The following is a 19,059-nucleotide window of genomic DNA, read 5'->3' as shown; positions in this document are numbered from 1 at the left end:
CTCACATCAACAGAATCCTCCCGGATACCCTAGTACCACTCCAATTCACTTACTGCCCCAACAGATCCACAGATGACGCAATCTCAATCATACTCCACACTTCCCTTTCCCAACTGGACAAAAGGAACACCTATGTTAGAATGCTGTTCATTGACTACAGCTCAGCGTTCAACACCATAGTGCCCATGAAGCTCATCACTAAGCTAAGGACCCTGGGACTAAACACCTCCCTCTGCAACTGGATCCTGGACTTCCTGACTGTTCGCCCCCAGGTGGTAAGGGTAGGCAACAACACATCTGCCACTCTGATCCTCAACAATGGGGCACCTCAGGGGTGTGTACTTAGTCCTCTCCTGTACTCTCTGTTCACCCACGACTGCGTGGCCAAACACGACTCCAACACCATCATTAAGTTTGCTGACGACACAACAGTGGTAGGCCTGATCACTGACAACGATGAGACAGCCTATAGGGATGAGGTCAAAGAACTGGCAGTGTGGTGCCAAGACAACAACCTCTCCATCAATGTGAGCAAGACAAAGGAGCAGATTGTGGACAAGAGGAAAAGGCGGGCCAAACAGGCCCCCATTAACATCGACGGGGCTGTAGTAAAGTGGGTAGAGAGTTTCAAGATCCTTGGTGTCCACATCACCAACAAACTATCATGGTCCAAACACACCAATATAGTCATGAAGAGGGCAAGACATAAACTTTTCCCCCTCAGGAGACTGAAAAGATTTGGCATGGGTCCCCAGATCCTCAAAAAGTTCTACAGCTGCACCATCGAGAGCATTGAGAGCACCACTGGTCGGATCACCGCCTGGTATGGCAACTGCTTGGCATCTGACCTTAAGACGCTACAGAGGTACGGCCCAGTACATCACTGGGGCCAAGCTTCCTGCCATCCAGGACCTATATAATAGGCGGTGTCAGAGGAAAGCCCATAAAATTGTCAGAGACTCCAGTCACCCAAGTCATAGACTGTTCTCTCTGCCACCGCATGGTAAGCAGTACCGGAGTGCCAAGTCTAGGTGGACCTAGAGGCTTCTGAACAGCTTCTACCCCCAAACCATAAGACTGCTGAACAATAAATCACTGCTGCTACTCGCTGTTAATTACTGCTGCTACTCGCTGTTAATGTATATAGCCTCGTTATTGTTATATTATTGTGTTACTTTAAAATAAAAAAATATATGTTTTAATTTTTTTTTACCCCTTTTTCAGTTGTTTTAGTAGCTACTATCTTGTCTCATCGCTACAATTCCCGTACGAGCTTGGGAGAGACGAAGGTTGAAAGTCATGCGTCCTCGCTGTTAATGACCCAACCAAGCCGCACTGCTTCTTAACACAGCGCGCAGCCAACCCGGAAGCCAGCCGCACCAATGTGTTGGAGGAAACACTGTTGGTTAGTGCGCACTGCGCCCGGCCCGCCACAGGAGTCGCGATGAGACAGTGACATCCCTACTGGCCAAGCCCTCCCTAACCCGGGCGACGCTAGGCCAATTGTGTGTCGCCCCACGGACCTCCCGGTTGCGGCCGGTTTCGACGGAGCCTGGGCGTGAACCCAGAGTCTCTGATGGCACAGCTGGCGCTGCAGTACAGCGCCCTTAACCACTGCGCCACACGGGAGACCCCTTTGTGTTACCTTTTATTATTTTTAACTTTAGTTTATTTGGTCAATATTTTCTTAACTCTTCTTGAACTGCACTGTTGGTTAAGGGCTTGTAAGTAAGGAGTTCATGGTAAGGTCTACACTTGTATTCGGCGCGTGTGACAAATAAAATTTGATTTGATTTGATAAATCCACTTCAATCAGTGTAGACAAAGGGGAGGAGACCGGTTAAAGAATGATTTTTAAGCCATGAGACAGTTGAGAAATGGATTATATAGGTGTGCCATTCAGAGGGTGAATGGGCAAGACAAAAGATTTAAGTGCCTTTGAATGGGGTGTGGTAGTAGGTGTCAGGCGCACTGGTTTGTGCCAAGAACTCTGGGGGTGCAACTAAATATTAGGAAGGTATTCCTATATCACTGAGAGACCACCCACTGGGCACACACTGGTTGAATCAACATTGTTAAACCAATGTGGAATATACATTGAATTGACATCTGTGCCCAGTGGGAATACTGTGTTACCATACCCATGGGGAAGAATAAGCTTTGCACCAGAGGCCGTTAAGGCCCCTCATTGCTCCGCCTCTCAGTTCTAATGAGAGTGTGTGGAAAGAGGAGGAGAGAAAAACAGAACAATGGGAGATTAACATTGGTGTAGTGCAAAATGGATGAGAGGGAAAAAGAATGGTGTCAGAGAGAAAATTGGACGAAGGAGAGAGACAGACAGAGAGCGAGAGAGAGACAGCGAGACATAGAGAGATAAACAGAGAGACAGAGAGAGAGAAAATTTTGTTTTAAAAGCAATGAGCAGACCCTCCAGCAGACAGAGTGGGAACGCAATGTGCTGAGTTAGCACTGAGGATGAGGAGTCATGGAGAGAGAGACTGAGGGAGAGAGAGAGAGAGAGAGAGAGAGAGAGAGAGAGAGAGAGGGGGGGGTTACAGAGTACAATGAGGAACGAGAGGCCCGTGTGTATGAGTGTGTACTAGGGAGGAGCCAACACTACATCTGAACATCAGAACAATGCCCTGACAACCTCTATAAGCATCAGACTGTCAGTCAGTTTATAGAGCAAGGAAACATGAAAGAGACTGCGTGTGTGCCTGTATGCATGTGTGTTTCTGGTTCAGACAGGTTCACTACTCGCGCCCCATCAAAGATCTGACAAAGCAGTAGGGATCAGAGGTCAGGGGTTGTGAATCAGAAAGCTGACTGATTGGCTCATAAACATTGACAGCCAATAGGGCTTCAGGGCCAAAGGTTATATGTTAGAGCTTGCAGTCGGATCTGAGTGTGGAGAATTTAAAGTTCAAAGTCAAAGATATTGATACAGATCTGTTTGAGATTTAAATGTGCTAGTGGTGTAGTTTGACAAGGGGTTGCGTGTCTCTGTGTGTGTGTGTGTGTGTACGCGCGCGTGTTTTAACACACATATGTTCTCTTTCACTTCAACATTTCTCTACACGTGCAGTACCAGTCAAAAGTTTGGACACACCTACTCATTCAAGGGTTTTTATAGATTTTTTTACTATTTTCTACAAACTTTGAAATAACACACATGGAATCATGTAGTAACCAAAAAAAGTGTTAAACAAATCTAAATGTATTTAAGATTTTAGATTCTTCAATGTAGCCACCCTTTTGCCTTGATGAAAGCTTTGCACACTCTTGTCATTCTCTCAACCAGCTTCATGAGGTAGTCATGAGGGCTTTATAAATACATTTGATTGATTGTGCCTTGTTAAAAGTTAATTTGTGGAATTTCTTACCTTCTTAAAGCGTTTGAGCCAGTCAGTTGTGCTGTGACATGGTTGGGGTGGTATACAGAATATAGCCCTATTTGGTAAAAGACCAAGTCCATATTACGGCAAGAACAGCTCAAATAAGCAAAGAGAAACAGCAGTTTATGACATGAAATTCAGTCAATCTAGAAAATGTCAAGAACTTTGAAAGTTTCTTCAAGTGGGCTCCCGAGTGTTGCAGCGGTCTAAAGGCACTGCATCTCAGTGCTAGCGGCGTCACTACAGACCCTGGTTTGATTCCAGGCTGTATGACAATTGTCCTTGATTGGGAGTTCCATAGGGTGGTGCACAATTTTCCCAGCAGCGTTAGGGTTTGGCCGGAGTAGCCCGTCATTGTAAATAAGAATGTCTTCTTAACTGATTTGCCTAGTTAAATAAAGGTTCAATTAAAATAAAGGTTAAATTGCAGTCACAAAAACCATCAAGAGCTGTGATGAAACTGTCCCTCATGAGGACCGCCACAGGAAAGGAAGACCCAGAGTTACCTCTGCTGCAGAGGACAAGTTCATTAAAGTTACCAGCCTCAGAAATTGCAAACCAAATAAATGCTTCACAGAGTTCCAGTAACAGACACATCTCAACATCAACTGTTCAGAGGAGACAGCGTGAATCAGGCCTTCATGACACCAATAAGAAGAAGAGACTTGCTTGGGCCAAGAAACACGAGCAGTGGACATTAGATCGTTGTAAATCTGTCCTTTGGTATGATGAGTCCAAATTTGAGATTTTTGATTCCGACCCCGCCGAGTCTTTGTGAGACGCAGAGCAAGTGAACGGATGATCTCTGTATTTGTGGTTCCCACCGTGAAGCATTGAGGAGGTGTGATGGTGTAATGGTGCTTTGCTGGTGACACTGTCTGTGATTTATTTAGAATTCAAGGCACACTTAACCAGAATGGCTACCACAGCATTCTGCAGCACTACGCCATCCCATCTGTTTTGCGTGTTTGTGGGACTATCATTTATTTTTCAACAGGACAATGACCCAACACACCTCCAGGTTGTGTAAGGGCTATTTGACCAAGAAGGAGAGTGTTGGAGTGCTGCATCAGATGACCTGGCCTCCACAATCACCTGACCGCAACCCAACTGAGAAGGTTTGGGATGAGTTAGACAGCAGTGACAGAAAAGTAGCCAACAATTGCTCAGCATATGTGGGAACTCATTGGAACTGGAAAAGCATTCCAGGTGAAGCTGGTTGAGAGAATGCCAAAGCTTTGACCAAAGCTTTCATCAAGGTGGCTACATTAAAGAATCACAAATATAAAATATATTTTGATATGTTTAACACTTTTTTTGGTTACTACATGATTCCTTATGTGTTATTTCATAGTGTTGGCGTCTTCACTACTATTCTACAATGTAGAAAATAGTCAAAATGAAGAAAAACCCTTGAATGAGTAGGTGTGTCCAAACTTTTGACTGGTACTGTATGTACATATCACATGTGCAGCGTCTAGCCTAAACCCCTCTCCTGTATTATTCCTTAGCAAGGTTACCTTAGTGGGTGAAAGGTAAAAGCACAATAAATCTCAACCTCGACAAAAGCTAGTGACTGCTCCAAGAAAGCTGACTCCCGTGGTCTTTGGTACTCTGCTGTATGAGCAGTGACTGTGTCTGCTTTATAATGCATCAGTTCAGCAACTTTGTGTGTAACACTGATGACAAGACAATGAGGAGACTGGGTTAGGTTGTATTGTCACTGGTGAGCTGGTGAGAGCAGTGTAAAAGAGACTGGTTTAGACTGGCTAAACTATGGTACACCTTATCTGTGGGATGAGCTTCTAGTTTCCTTATTCAGACTGTGTGTGTGTATGTGTGTGAGCGTGAAGGGTGCTGACTGAAGTGGAACACACATGCATACACGCTTACACACACACAACGATTCACACACGCGCACGGACACTTACGCTTCCTGTTCTCACTTTCGCCCTGCTTCCCCTTTGTGTGAATTGTACCGGAAAGGAACACCCCTGATGCACACACAACCATGCACACACACACTCACTCACACACATACGCACCCACACACATTTCTTGTTCTCTCTGTCTACCTGCTTCCACTTCCTGCTTCCTGTTCTCACTTTCCCCCTGGTCCCCTTTGTGTGAACTGTACGAGAAAGAAACAAACTCTGACACAATGCTTCAGAACGGGTGGTTTTTCCTCTCTCCTCTTCCCTCTTTCCCTCCTCTCGTCCTACCTCTGATGCCAGGGCTGCGATTCTCCACCCTTCTCCAAAGTGGGCACTTGCACACTCCAGTGATGGATTTAAAAGTGTAGGATTGGTGCAAACGTTGTCTGGAGGTAGTTTCCGCCATTGTTAAATCTATGACGGGGAGTGTGCAACCGCACACGTTTTGAAAAGGGTGGATCATCTCTGGAAGCACCAGAGCAGGTAAGAGCCAAACCCAACGTGTGGAATCTCCAGGAGAATATAGCCAAAACATCACTGGCCTTAAAACGAAGCTACGGTAGTAGGCCTAAAGCTCAGACAAAGCCGTTCAAGTCATGGACGAGGCTTACTTACTCGGACAATGGTTGCATCCCAAATGCACCCTATTCCCTACATAGTGCACTACTTCATTTGGAATAGGGTCCCATTTGGGATGCAACCATTGACTACTTCAGCTTTCTGATCCCCTTTTCAGGAACAATGTGCTGTGTAGTGTAGTGCCTACTCAGGCTTTTGCACATGAAATGTAATGATACATTGAGTGTCAGCAGCAGTGTACTACTACAGTGTAGTTTCGGGGAGATCGCTGATGATTGGTGTCAAAGTTGGATGTCTAACCATGAGGACTTCAGGAAATGCCTTCGAAATCGGCCACTAGTGGCAACAGTGAGCACTATCACCATCAATTGGGCTTGGGTTTTGCTAGGGTGTTGTGGACGGGCGTCGCGTCATCCCATGACTCTGGATCAGAAGGTTGCGTGTTCGGTCGTGGACACTGTTCTCTATTTTTATTTTACCCTATCCAAAACCTTAACCCTTGCTTTAAACATTTGGAATGACTGCCTGAACTTTACCCTTAACTTCTACATTTGATGTTCGGAGAAATAGAACAATCAGAGCAGCAGGAACAACAACAAAAAACGCTTTCAAATTTTACGTTTGGAGAACATGGATGAACGTCTAGTTCTGTAGTGAGAGCTTGTTGGTAGTTTTGCATTTTCCCCATTAATGGTTGAGTTTAGGATCGGGGCCAACTACTGCTTGGACACTGTCCAACCTCTCCGAGGACACACACACACACACACACACACCCTCCTCACCCACCCCAGTCTTCACCCTCCTCACCCACCTCACCCACCTCACTCTCCTCAGTCCTCACCCACCTGCCCGTTTCCTTCCCCTTTCATCCCAGTCCAAAACACACCAACCTCACCATAGAGATGATGATGATTTCCCTTACTGTCACCCTAACTATGTCTGAAATGACACCCACAGTGCACTACCTATACTGATATAGTGCACTACTTATAACCAACCATATAGCGCACTACCATAAACGCTATGAATAGAAGCCATAGAGGCCTCACAGGCTACAAAAGCTAAGCCAGCTCAGCTAATGAAACAGCAGTATCACCTTGGGAATCTTAGTTCCTCCAAATCTGCAAAAGTTCACTTCTGATCCCAGCTTTGCGTGGAGGATGGGAGAGGGGGTGCTGAAGAAGGGGGTGGAGGTGGACTTGAAGGAAAATAGGTGTACCTTAAAGTCATAAAGAACTCCCTCAGCCCACTTTGAGGAAACTCAGCGAAGCAGACAGAGAACAAAGGGAAGAGTTTGAACATGGCAGTTTGAGTTCAGTGATCTGACGATAAGGCCTCTCACGTGAGATAGGAGGAGAGATCAGGGTCATTTTCATTTGGCACCAAACGAACAGACGAAAACAGGGAGGGCACTGTCTGAACCTATCCAATAAGAAACGGCCCTTTTTGTATTATGTTGCAAAACCTTTTGCTATGGTGTAAATAAAAATAAAAAATAAAATGATTTCACCTTTATTTAACCAGGTAGGCCAGTTGAGAACAAGTTCTCATTTACAACTGCGACCTGCCCAAGATAAAGCAAAGCTACAAAAACTACAACACAGAGTTACACATCAACAAACGTACAGTCAATAACACAAAATAAAAGAAAAAAATAAATATCTATGTGCAGTGTGTAAAAATGTAGAAGAGTAGGGAGGTAAGGCAACAAATAGGCCATAGAGGCGAAAATAATTCAAATGTAGCATTAATACTGGAGTGATATATGTGCAGATAATGATGTGCAAGTAGAGATACTGGGGTGCAAAAGACGACCAGTGCAATATACCTGCTGGAGTGCTTGCTACAGGTGGGTGTTGCTATGGTGACCAGTGAGCTGAGATAAGGCGAAGCTTTACCTAGCAAAGACTTATAGATGACCTGGAGCCAGTGGGTTTGGCGACGGATATGTAGTGAGGGCCAGCCAACGAGAGCATAGAGGTCGCAGTGGTGGGTAGTATATGGGGCTTGGTGATAAAACGGATGGCACTGTGATAGATTACATCCAGTTTGCTGAGTATAGTGTTGGGGGATATTTTGTAAATGACATCGCCGAAGTCAAGGATCGGTAGGGTAGTCAGTATTACGAGGGTATGTTTGGCGGCATGAGTGAAGGAGGCTTTGTTGCGGAATAGGAAGCCGATTCTAGATTACATTTTGGATTGGAGATGCTTAATATGAGTCTGGAAGGAGAGTTTACAGTCTAACCAGACACCTAGATATTTATAGTTCACATATTATAGATATTTATAGTCCACATACTCTAGGTCAGAACCGTCCAGGGTAGTCAAATCAAATCAAAGTTTATTTGTCACTTGCGCCGAATACAACAGGTGTAGACCTTACAGTGAAATGCTTACTTACAGGCTCTAACCAATAGTGCAAAAAAGGTATTATGTGAACAATAGGTAAGTCTTAATTAACACAATTATTTTGTTAATGTTCAAACAAGTTGGCCATAATTAATACCTTTCCACTAGTGTACAGTTACTGTGCCTCCCAATACCTAGAATGTTGTATTCAAATCTGCAGCTAAAATCCTAATTGAAAGCTTTTGGAGACAGTGTCTCCTGACCCCTCCTGTCTCAGCCTCCAGTATTTATGCTGCAGTAGTTTATGTGTCGGGGGGCTAGGGTCAGTTTGTTATATCTGGAGTACTTCTCCTGTCCTATCCGGTGTCCTGTGTGAATTTAAGTATGCTCTCTCTAATTCTCTCTTTCTCTCTTTTTTTCTCTCTCTCGGGGGACCTGAGCCCTAGGACCATGCCTCAAGACTACAGGGCATGATGACTCCTTGCGGTCCCCAGTCCACCTGGCCGTGCTGCTGCTCCAGTTTCAACTGTTCTGCCTGTGATTATTATTATTTGACCATGCTGGTCATTTATGAACATTTGAACATCTTGGCCATGTTCTGTTATAATCTCCACCCGGCACAGCCAGAAGAGGACTGGCCACCCCACATAGCCTGGTTCCTCTCTAGGTTTCTTCCTAGGTTTTGGCCTTTCTAGGGAGTTTTTCCTAGCCACCATGTTTCTACACCTGCATTGCTTGCTGTTTGAGGTTTTAGGCTGGGTTTCTGTACAGCACTTTGAGATATCAGATGATTTACGAAGGGCTATATAAATACATTTGATTTGATTTGATTTAAAGAAATAAAAACAACAGTAAAAAGACAGTGAAAAATAACAGTAGCGAGGCTATATACAGTAGCGAGGCTATAAAAGTAGCGAAGCTACATTCAGACACCGGTTAGTCGGGGTGACTGAGGTAGTATGTACATGTAGATATGGTAAAGTGACTATGCCTATATGATGAACAGAGAGTAGCAGTAGCGTAAAGTAGTGATGCTAGTCGGGCGGGAGGGTGCGGGCAGCAATCGGTTGAAGAGCCTGCACTTAGTTTTACTTGCATTTAAAAGCAGTTGGAGGCCACGGAAGGAGTGTTGTAAGGCGTTGAAGCTCATTTAGAGGTTTTTAGCACAATGTCCAAAGAAGGGCCAGATGTCTACAGAATGGTGTTGTCTGCGTAGAGGTGGATCAGAGAATCACCAGCAGCAAGAGCGACATCATTGATATATACAGAGAAAAGAGTCGGCCCAAGAATTGAACCTTCATGAGGTAGTCACCTGGAATGCATTTCAATTAACAGGTGTGCCTTGTTATAAGTTAATTTGTGGAATTTTTTTCCTTCTTAAAGCGTTTGAGCCAATCAGTTGTGTTGTGACAAGGTAGGGGTGGTATACAGAAGATAGCCCTATTTGGTAAAAGACCAAGTCCATATTATGGCAAGAAGAGCTCAACTAAGCAAAGAGAAATGACAGTCCATCATTACTTTAAGATATGAAGGTCAGTCAAAATGTCAAGAACTTTTAAAGTTTCTTCAAGTGCAGTCGCAAAACCCATTATGCTCTATGATGAAACTGGCTCTCATGAGGACCGCCACAGAAAAGGAAGACCCAGAGTTACCTCTGCTGCAGAGAATAAGTTCATTAGAGTTGCCAGCCTCAGAAATTGCAGCCGAAGTAAATACTTCACGGAGTTTAAGTAACAGACACATCTCAACATCAACTGTTTAGAGGAGACTGCGTGAAACATGGTTGAATTGCTGAAAAGAAGCCACTACTAAAGGACACCAATAAGAAGAAGATACTTGCTTGGGCCAAGAAACACGAGCAATGGACATTAGACAGGTGGAAATCTGTCCTTTGGTCTGAACAGTCTAAATTTGAGATTTTTGGTTCCAACCGCCGTGTCTATGTGAGATGCTGAGTAGGTGAATGGATGATCTCTGCATGTGTGGTTCCCACCGTGAAGCATGAAGGAGGAGGTGTGATGGTGTGCGGGGTGCTTTGCTGGTGACACTGTCTGTGATTTATTTTGAATTCAAGGCACACTTAACCAGCATGGCTACCACAGCATTCTGCAGCGATACGCCATCCCATCTGGTTTGCACTCAGTGGGACTATCATGTGATTTTCAACAGGACAATGAACCAACACACCTCCTGGCTGTTTAAGGGCTATTTGACCAAGAAGGAGAGTGATGGAGTGCTGCATCAGATGACCTGGCCTCCAGAATCACCTGACCTCAAACCAATTGAGATGGTTTGGGATGAGTTGGATTCCCAGAGTGAAGGAAATGCAGCCAACAAGTCCTCAGCATATGTGGGAACTTCTTCAAGACTATTGGAAAAGCATTCCAGGTGAAGCTGGTTGAGAGAATGCCAAGAGTGTCCAAAGCTGTCATCAAGGAGAAAGGGTACCTACTTTGAAGATTCATTTTGAATAATTTAACACTTTTTTGGTTACTACATGATTCCATATGTGTTATTTCATAGTGTTGATGTCTTCACTAGTATTCTACAATGTAGTAAATTACAAATAAAGAAAAACCCTTGAATGAGTAGGTGTGTCCAAACTGTTGACTGTACTGTATGTAAATGTAATGTTTCCGTTTTTTAATTAAAAAAAATAAATTAATTAGCAAACATTTCTAAAAAAAAACGTTGTCATTATGGGGTAGTGTGTGTAGATTGATGAGGAAAATATGTTAAATAGATTTTAGAATAAGGCTGTAACCTAACAAAATGTGGAAAAAAGCCAAGGTGTCTTAATACTTTCCGTAGCACTGTAGCTCTGGTGATCAGATTTAGTGTTCAGATTTAGAAATTATACATAGAGTAGTTCGCTGGTTACATCGGGTTTCCAATTCTACTGGTAACATGGGTGTAAATAACTTGCATTTACAAAAAAGGTCAGTTCAGTCATCTTCATTTACAGTAATGATGGGGATAATGTCATGACAGTTTCGGTTTGCGCTGAAGATCAAAGAGATTTTCAAACCACCTCACAGAGAGATTAAGAATGACTGTCAACTGCTGAAGTGATGCAATAGGCATCAATGATAATTAGCCTTAATTAGAAGCTTAAAAGCCTACATTTTAAGTTGAAAGTGATCCATAACTAGTAATAGAGTAGGTGACCTTATGCTACTTAACCCAAACCTTGTTCTAGTCTTTGTGAACTCACTATATAAACCCGACTGCAAACCAACTCTCAGCAAACCTGAGCAGCAGTGGTCAGTTACATTTTATACTAGGCCTATTCATAATTCACACACAATCAAACCTTTGCAAATATACATCAAAATTAGGACATTATCTATACCCATTTTTTTTATTTTTACTTACCAACAATAATTCCGCACGCGCTCACAAGACCGATCTCTTTCTTCAGAGTCACCCCTCCTTCTCCGGACTCTTTCCCGGACTCGGGGCCAGCATCCCCGCCAGACGCCGCTGAACATCCTCGTTGCCTTGGTCCGTCAGTCATTTTGTCGATAAGAGTTGTTCAGTCCTCGTTGGCACTTGCTGCTGCAGCTGTGCCTGCGGTCGCTCTCAGTTGACAGCTAAAGAGCGCTTGGACGCAGGGGCTCAATTTGAGCTTTGGTAAGACAGCACAACACACTTCACCCAAAGTTGTCGTAGATGATCGGATACACGTTATTTTGACTTGTTGCTGTATACTGATATAGCTATTCAACCCTTAAAAAATCGAATGGAGATTTCAGATGTTATGGGCACCGCACTACACAAATGGTTAATTTATATATACAAAAAGTCAGTGCACTTACACTTTATGTAAACTTTGTTTTTAGCTCTGTATCATCATCATGTTTCTGTTGTCCAGAATACCAATGTATTTGTTGTTATAATGTGGCACTCGTGCGCTGCTTGCGCACTAACGAATTTTGTAAAATAAAAACACATATGCCTAGTTTGCGCTGCGGGCAACCACAACAAAACATTAGATGAGATAGCTTTCTATCTCGTTTGACCGGTAATGCGACTAGCACATTTGTGATTTCATTGTGCTATGATATATTTTCACTATTTGACGTCTAAGCAAACAAGTTACACGTATTCAATAGTACATTTAGTGAACAAGAATTGCGTGTTCCAGTGACATACTGCGAAAGAAACCTCCTGTCACAAAACAATAGCGTTCACTGCTTCCTTGTTTCCAGGCGAGAGCTCGAGAGACCCGACTAAAGCATCCTTCTTTTTTTTTTACTCACAAACAAAACTGGTTGAAAACCACACGGCTGTGTCTTCCTATCCCAAAATCGACCCTCAATAAAAATGTCCTTTCTGGTCTTCAGACACGAGCTGTATCCTTGCTGCTTTGGTTTGACTCAGCAGTGAGCAAGATATTGGGTACATATACATATCCCTTCATTTGAGTACAGTAGGACCGCCCCTTTACCGCACTAGCCTTCTCCTCTTCTCTCCACCACTATTTCCTGAGCTTGTTTTTTCTTCCTTCAGTTCAGCCTGTTCCATATACCCAAACCCTCCTCCCCCATATTCAAGCAATCAGCTGTTCCTCGACCCACCTCTGCTCCGTACAGTACACCACCATATCCCCCCAAAACACACAGCAAACGTAGTACTACACTGTCTCTCCCTCTCACTCATAGGTCTTCCTCAAGGTGCAACCTGAGTCTAAGTGTAGCATGTTCACTTGCACCTCTTGTGGAGTGAATTTTTCTGACTTCAGGGTGATGAAATTCCACTATGACCTTGTCATTGCACACACAGACTACACACACCATGCACACGCAGACACACAACACACCATGCACACTTTGAATGCATTTCTTATGTTTCCAGCTGGTATCTTTGGATTTGCTGACGTGCTGCTCTTTGTATCCTTGATTATACGCTGTGTGTGTGTGTGTGTGTGTTTGTCTATCAGATCTGAGCAGAAAATAGTTGTCTTTTTCAGTTTATTTGAAAAAAAAAAAAACGTTTCAAATCCTTGAGGTTGTCGAATATAGTTTATATACTGGGCTACCATCAGCTACGGCTGATGACAGGAACAAGTATAAGAAATAAAAATCGCTATATTTATTTGATGGCTGCCAAATATTTTATGAAGAACCAAAAACTACAACAGTTAGTTGAATTAGTCTAAATATATGAGCGTAAGCACATGGTTTTGAGGGCTTTAAGATGTGAGTCTTAATATAGCCTATAGCCTAGAATTAAATACATGAGGGTCATGGAATCCCCTCGACATTAGAGTAGACCATTTACGCAGCTTCAAAATGACTAACAAATATATTTTCATAATGAGTGAGACATAAGGTAATATACAGTAACGCTTGACATAAAGTTCTTATACTGTACATGTATAGCAACTTTGTGATTATTACAATAACAACATTGTAGTTATAGAGGACTTTGTAATTGCATAACAACCAAGTTATTACATAAGTGGATTAAGGAACAGTCATTATTCCTATTGTGTACAGAAGTTACAAAATCGCCCCGCTCATTGTTATGCAATTAAAATGCAATTTCCAAAGTATCATGTAACAACATGCTAATAAAACCTTGGTTCAAAACTATTTACAGTTTTATTACAGGCACAATAACAGTTTAATGTTTTTTTATTTATGATTTTTAATTTAACCTTTGTTTAACTAGGCAAGTCAGTTGCCTACCAAAAGGCAAAAGGCCTCCTGCGGGGACGGGGGCCTGGGATAAAAAAAATAATTATTGTTACTGAGAATGCAAACAGTACCAAAATATGGATATTAAGTGTCAAATAGAAACTAAATATTCCAAAACTGCCTTCTTGAATCAACTACAGCCAAGGTGAAAAATCACGTTAGTTTGCATGTCCTCAGGAAGATGTAGTTACTTTCTGAGATCTGTATTCAAATAGTTTTGAAAAGTAGTTACTTTCTGAGATCTGTATTCAAATAGTTTTTAAAAAGTAATCCTTTTTGGGGATCTGTATTCAAATAGTTTTAAAAAGTAATCATTTCTGGGGATCTGTATAGTTGTAGTCACCTCCAAAGTAGCTATTTGTTCCCCGGGTAAAATAGTTACTTTTCCATAAAGCATAGTTAAACCTATAGTTAACCCAGGTCGGATGTGTGTACTGTATGTCTACTATGTACTGTATGTCTTGAGTAAGAGATGGTGAGAGATTCTGAAAAAAATCATGTTTTTTTTTAAACGATTCCATATTGTGTTATATTTTTTCTCTCACCCATCTACACACAATACCCCGTAATACCCTTTGGATGGTGTATCAATACACCGAGTGACTACAACGATAAAAGCGTCCTTCCTTACTCAGTTGCCGGAGAGGAACAAAACCGCTCAGGCATTTCACCATGAGGCCAATGGTGTCTTTAAAACAGTTGCAGAGTTAAATGGCTGTGATAGGATAAAACTGAAGATGGATCAGCAACATTGTAGTTACTCCACAATACTAACCTAATTGATAGAGGGAAAAGAAGGAAGCCTGTACCGAATACAACTATTTGAAAACATGCATCCTGTTTGGAATAAGGCACTAAAGAAGCTCTGCACTTCACTTTTTGCCCTGAATACAAATGTTATGTTTGGGGCAAATCCAATACAACACATTACTGAGTACCACTCTCCATATTTTCAAGCATAGTGGTGGCTGCATCATGTTATCGATATGCTTGTAATTGTTAAGGACTTGGGAGTTTTTCAGGATCAAAAAGAAACTGAATGGAGCTAAGCACAGGCAAAATCCCAGACACTGGCAGATTAATTCACCTTTCAGTAGGACAATAACCTAAAAAAGCAAGGCCACTGGAGTTGCTTACCCAGAAGACAGTGAATGTTCCTGAGTGGCCAAGCTACAGTTGTGACTTACATCTGCTTGAAAATATATGTCAGTGGTTGTCTAGCAATAATCAACAACCAATTTGACAGAGCTCGAAGAAATTAGAAAATAATAATGGGCAAATGTTGCACAATCCAGGTGTGGAAAGCTTGTAGAGACATACCCAGACAGATTCACTGCTGTAATCGCTGTTAAAGGTGCTGCTACCAAGTATTCACTCAGGGGTGTGAATAATTATGTAAATAAGATATTTCTTTATTTCATTTTCAATAAATGTTTTTTAAAACATGTCTTCACTTTTTCGTTATGGGATATTGTGTGTAGATGGGTTAGAAAATAAAAATCTATTTAATCCATTTTGAATTCAGGCTGGAACACAACAAAATCTGGAATAAGTCAAGGGGTGCGTATGTGTGTGTGTGTTTATGTGTGTGTGAGTGTGTGTGTGTGTGTCAGTGTGCAGTCACTGTAAATAAGACCTACTACACTCTAAAAAATGCTGGGTTGTTTGGAAGACCCAACTGCTGAGTTGCAGACATTGGGTCACTTAGTTGGGTTGTTTTCTTAAAATATAGCAAGGTTGAGTTGTTCATCCTGGGTCATTGATAAGTAAATGTCATTCCGGTTCATCTGTTCAGTTGTATTGTCATCACATGTTAAGGTTGAATGAGGCTTTAATGAGGCTTACACAAGTGTATGGATTCCTCAAGAGCCTATGCATTTCCCAAATGTTGGGAAAGTTACCACTTTGTTACAATATGTAAATAATGTTATGAATTTTATATTAAAACATGTAACGTGCAAAAATATTCATGGAAAATGGAACATTGCAATGTACAATCTTAACATGAGCAGCAATGACATTAACTCTCACGAGTGGCCAAAAATAACTATCTGAAAGCCACAGTCCTAATATGCCAAGCATCTTGAAAATAACCTGTGGATTATATTTAATAATACCCAGCTGCTGGATCAACCCAGTATGAAAGTGAATAAAGGCCCAACTGATGGTTAAATTAACCCATGTTTGGTTAATCCAAACAACCCAACTGGCTGGGTCAAAAAAACTCAGCGTGTGATCTTTCCAATATTTACCCAGCGCTGGGTTACCTAATAACCCACATTGTTTTTAAATGAGCATTTTTTTAAAGTGTAGGTGATACTTCTCGTCTGCCCCTCTCAACAGAGAGCAGGCATGCCAAATGGCACCCTATTCCCTATATAGTGCACTATTTTTGACCCGGGCACATAAGGAATAGGGTGCCATTTTGGGACACAACCTCGCTGAAGGCTATTTTAAGAAATCATTCGTCCAGGTTATGCAACTTGTTCTTTGTTCTGAGTGCTTAGAGCTCTAGTGATGAAAGGATTAAATGTGATTCTGATGTTTCAGTTTGTTCCAACACTGTATGCGAGGGTGAGGAGCTAAACCTGCTTTGCTTGTTTAAATTAGCATGACATGTTTAGTTTATTAGGATCCCCATTAGCTACCACACATGCAGCAGATACACTTCCTGGGGTCCACATAAAATGTACAAATACATGACAAAGTACAGAACAGTAATAGACAAGAACTACATAAGATATTACATTACATTCAATTCAAAATACAAATGTTAATAAGAGATATGTAGCAAAGACACCAAGAGACAACAAAAATACTATTTACACACGATTCATATACATCTTCATATTCTTATGTACAGTACAGTTAAAGTAGATATTTAGAAAGAGGAGAGGCGTTGGTGATACAATAGTTTCTTATCTGTTTTTTTTAAAGCTTATTTTGTTGCCTGAGTAACCTCTGGTGGCAGAGCATTCCATGATGACATGGTTCTATACATAACTGAGCGACGCATTAAATCTGTTTTTTTTTATTGGTTACCGTGAAGAGACACACAGTGGTATGGCTGGTGGGGTATGTATGTCTGTTTGAAGTGTATGCAAATAGATTAGACAAGTGGTTAGGCATTTTCAACAGACAAATGTTTCTTAAAAAGACTAGAAGGGAAGTAGTCCATTTCTCCTCAACCCTCAGCCATGAAAGACTATGATGCATGTTGTTGATGCCAGTTCTGTGTGTGCAGTTAATGGGAAGGCGTGCTGCTTGGTTTTGAGCCAGTTCCATCTTAGCTAGGTGTGTCTTTTCTGCACCTGAACACATTACTGGACAGGCATCAAGATGGGACAAGATCAGAGCCTGAACAACTAGTATAGTTGATCTTTGTGTCAAAAATAAATAACCTTTTTTTGTTTCTTCTTTTAAATAACAGACATACCTCTCCCCATCTTCACAACAACTTTGTCAGTACGACTGGACCAGGATAACTGACCATCCAATGTTCCTCCCAGGACCTCAGCTTCTTCAACTTGTTTTGTCAATAACAAATTATGATCAATAACATCAAAGGCTGCACGGAAATCGAACAATACAGCTCCAACTGTAATCATATGATCCACTTCTTTTAGCCAATCATCAGTCGTCTGAGTTAAGTGCAGTTAAAGTCCCCTTCTGTACATGCATGCTGAAGGTCAGTAGTTAACTAGTTCTTTAAAAAAATATAATTGTATTTGTTCAAAGTTAAACACAATTCGCTCCATCAATTTACTAAGAAGCAATTAGCTGTTAGAGCCAGCAAAGAGTGCTTTACTATTTTTAGGCTGTGGAATTACTTTAGCGTCCTTCCACGCCTGTGGACACACAGGCTTTGGTTCAAGACATGGCAAATGCGGGTGGCAACACCGTTTCCCATCTAGGTTGTCTATACCTGGTGGCTTATCATTATTGATGGATAACAACTGTTTTTCCACCTCTTCCACACAAACTTTCATTATTAGATCTTCATTACACACATATGATGTCATTTCACTTCTCGGTTTGCCCACTTTACCGGGTGAAATAGTCATAGAAATGATTGTCTATATCAAAAGGTTTCGTTATGAATGACTCATCAACTTCATTAAACGATGGAGATGAATTGGGTTTTCATCCCATAATATAATTTAAGGTGTTCCAAAGTTTTTTTATATGTCATTTTTCTTGTTTTGGTAATATAATTTCAGTTTAGTCACATTTCTCAATTTTAATACAAATCAGACCAACATACATTTTTTTAACATCTTCAACAAATGAGTCCTGGTATACTGTCACGTCTACTCCCCCTCTCCGGCGCTCAACATCGACCATCATTACGCACACCTAGCACCATCATTATGCGCACCTCATGAGACTCACCTGAACTCCATCACTTCACTGATTACCTCCCCTATGTCTGTCACTATGTTCATTCCCCAGGCAGTACTGGTTATGTGTTTCCTGTCCAAACACTACTCTTGATATGTATCGTTCCATGTTTCTTGTATTATTAACACTCACCCCCTGCACCTGCTTCTTGACTCCCAGCGACTCCGTTACAGAATACTGCCTCACCAAATGGAAGCAGCATTGAATCAGGACATCTCCCAGATGGTCAACAAACAGGGATACCTACTTCGTCAGCACCATGACCAGCTGGCGCAACTGGGGACGGCTATGGAGGAGGTCCTACGCATTCTTCAACGTCTCGAACATACCGAGAGGCGTTGCCTTCAACTGGCGGAGGATACTCTACCACCATTCGATCCAGCGAGCTAGCACACCAGTCCATTCAGCCGTCTGCCTATGTCAGTGATGTCCCTACCAGACAAATATGACGGAACTCCATCTAAATGCCGTGGCTTCCTACTCTAGTGCTCCCTCAAATTTGCGCACCAGATGGGAGCTCCCACCACCAAGAGGTCCAAGGTTGCCACGGTTATTTCTCTGCTGACTAGGCGGGCATTGGAGTGGGCTACGGCTGTCTGGGAAAGAGGAGAGGAGGAGCTGGCTTCGGATGAGGGGTTCATGGCTCTGTTCAGAGGTATCTTCGATCATCCACTGGAGGGCATAGAGGGCGGTGGGC

At 42.2% G+C, this 19,059-nt stretch overlaps 1 protein-coding gene across 3 annotated transcripts in view; it reads right to left on the bottom strand.

Moving 5' to 3' along the window:
* The window catches only part of LOC139378917 (solute carrier family 7 member 8a), a 31,803-nt gene extending 18,847 nt beyond the window's left edge, over positions 1-12,956 (bottom strand). Inside the window, exons 1-2 of one of the 3 annotated variants that reach the window (XM_071121526.1) lie at positions 12,522-12,956; positions 11,635-11,988 (exon numbers count right to left, since the gene is read on the bottom strand). In XM_071121526.1, the coding sequence (XP_070977627.1) occupies positions 11,635-11,776 (142 nt within the window). In that variant the 5' untranslated portion in view covers positions 11,777-11,988; positions 12,522-12,956. Of the gene's footprint in view, positions 1-11,634 lie in introns of all 3 variants that reach the window. The other 2 variants (XM_071121525.1, XM_071121524.1) reach the window with 2 other exon arrangements.
* Between the last annotated feature and the right edge of the window lie 6,103 nt (positions 12,957-19,059).

The sequence above is a fragment of the Oncorhynchus clarkii genome, chromosome 21 (assembly GCF_045791955.1).
Source record: "Oncorhynchus clarkii lewisi isolate Uvic-CL-2024 chromosome 21, UVic_Ocla_1.0, whole genome shotgun sequence".
NCBI classification, from domain to species: Eukaryota; Metazoa; Chordata; class Actinopteri; order Salmoniformes; family Salmonidae; genus Oncorhynchus; species Oncorhynchus clarkii.
This window is presented reverse-complemented; position numbering and strand designations above follow the sequence as displayed.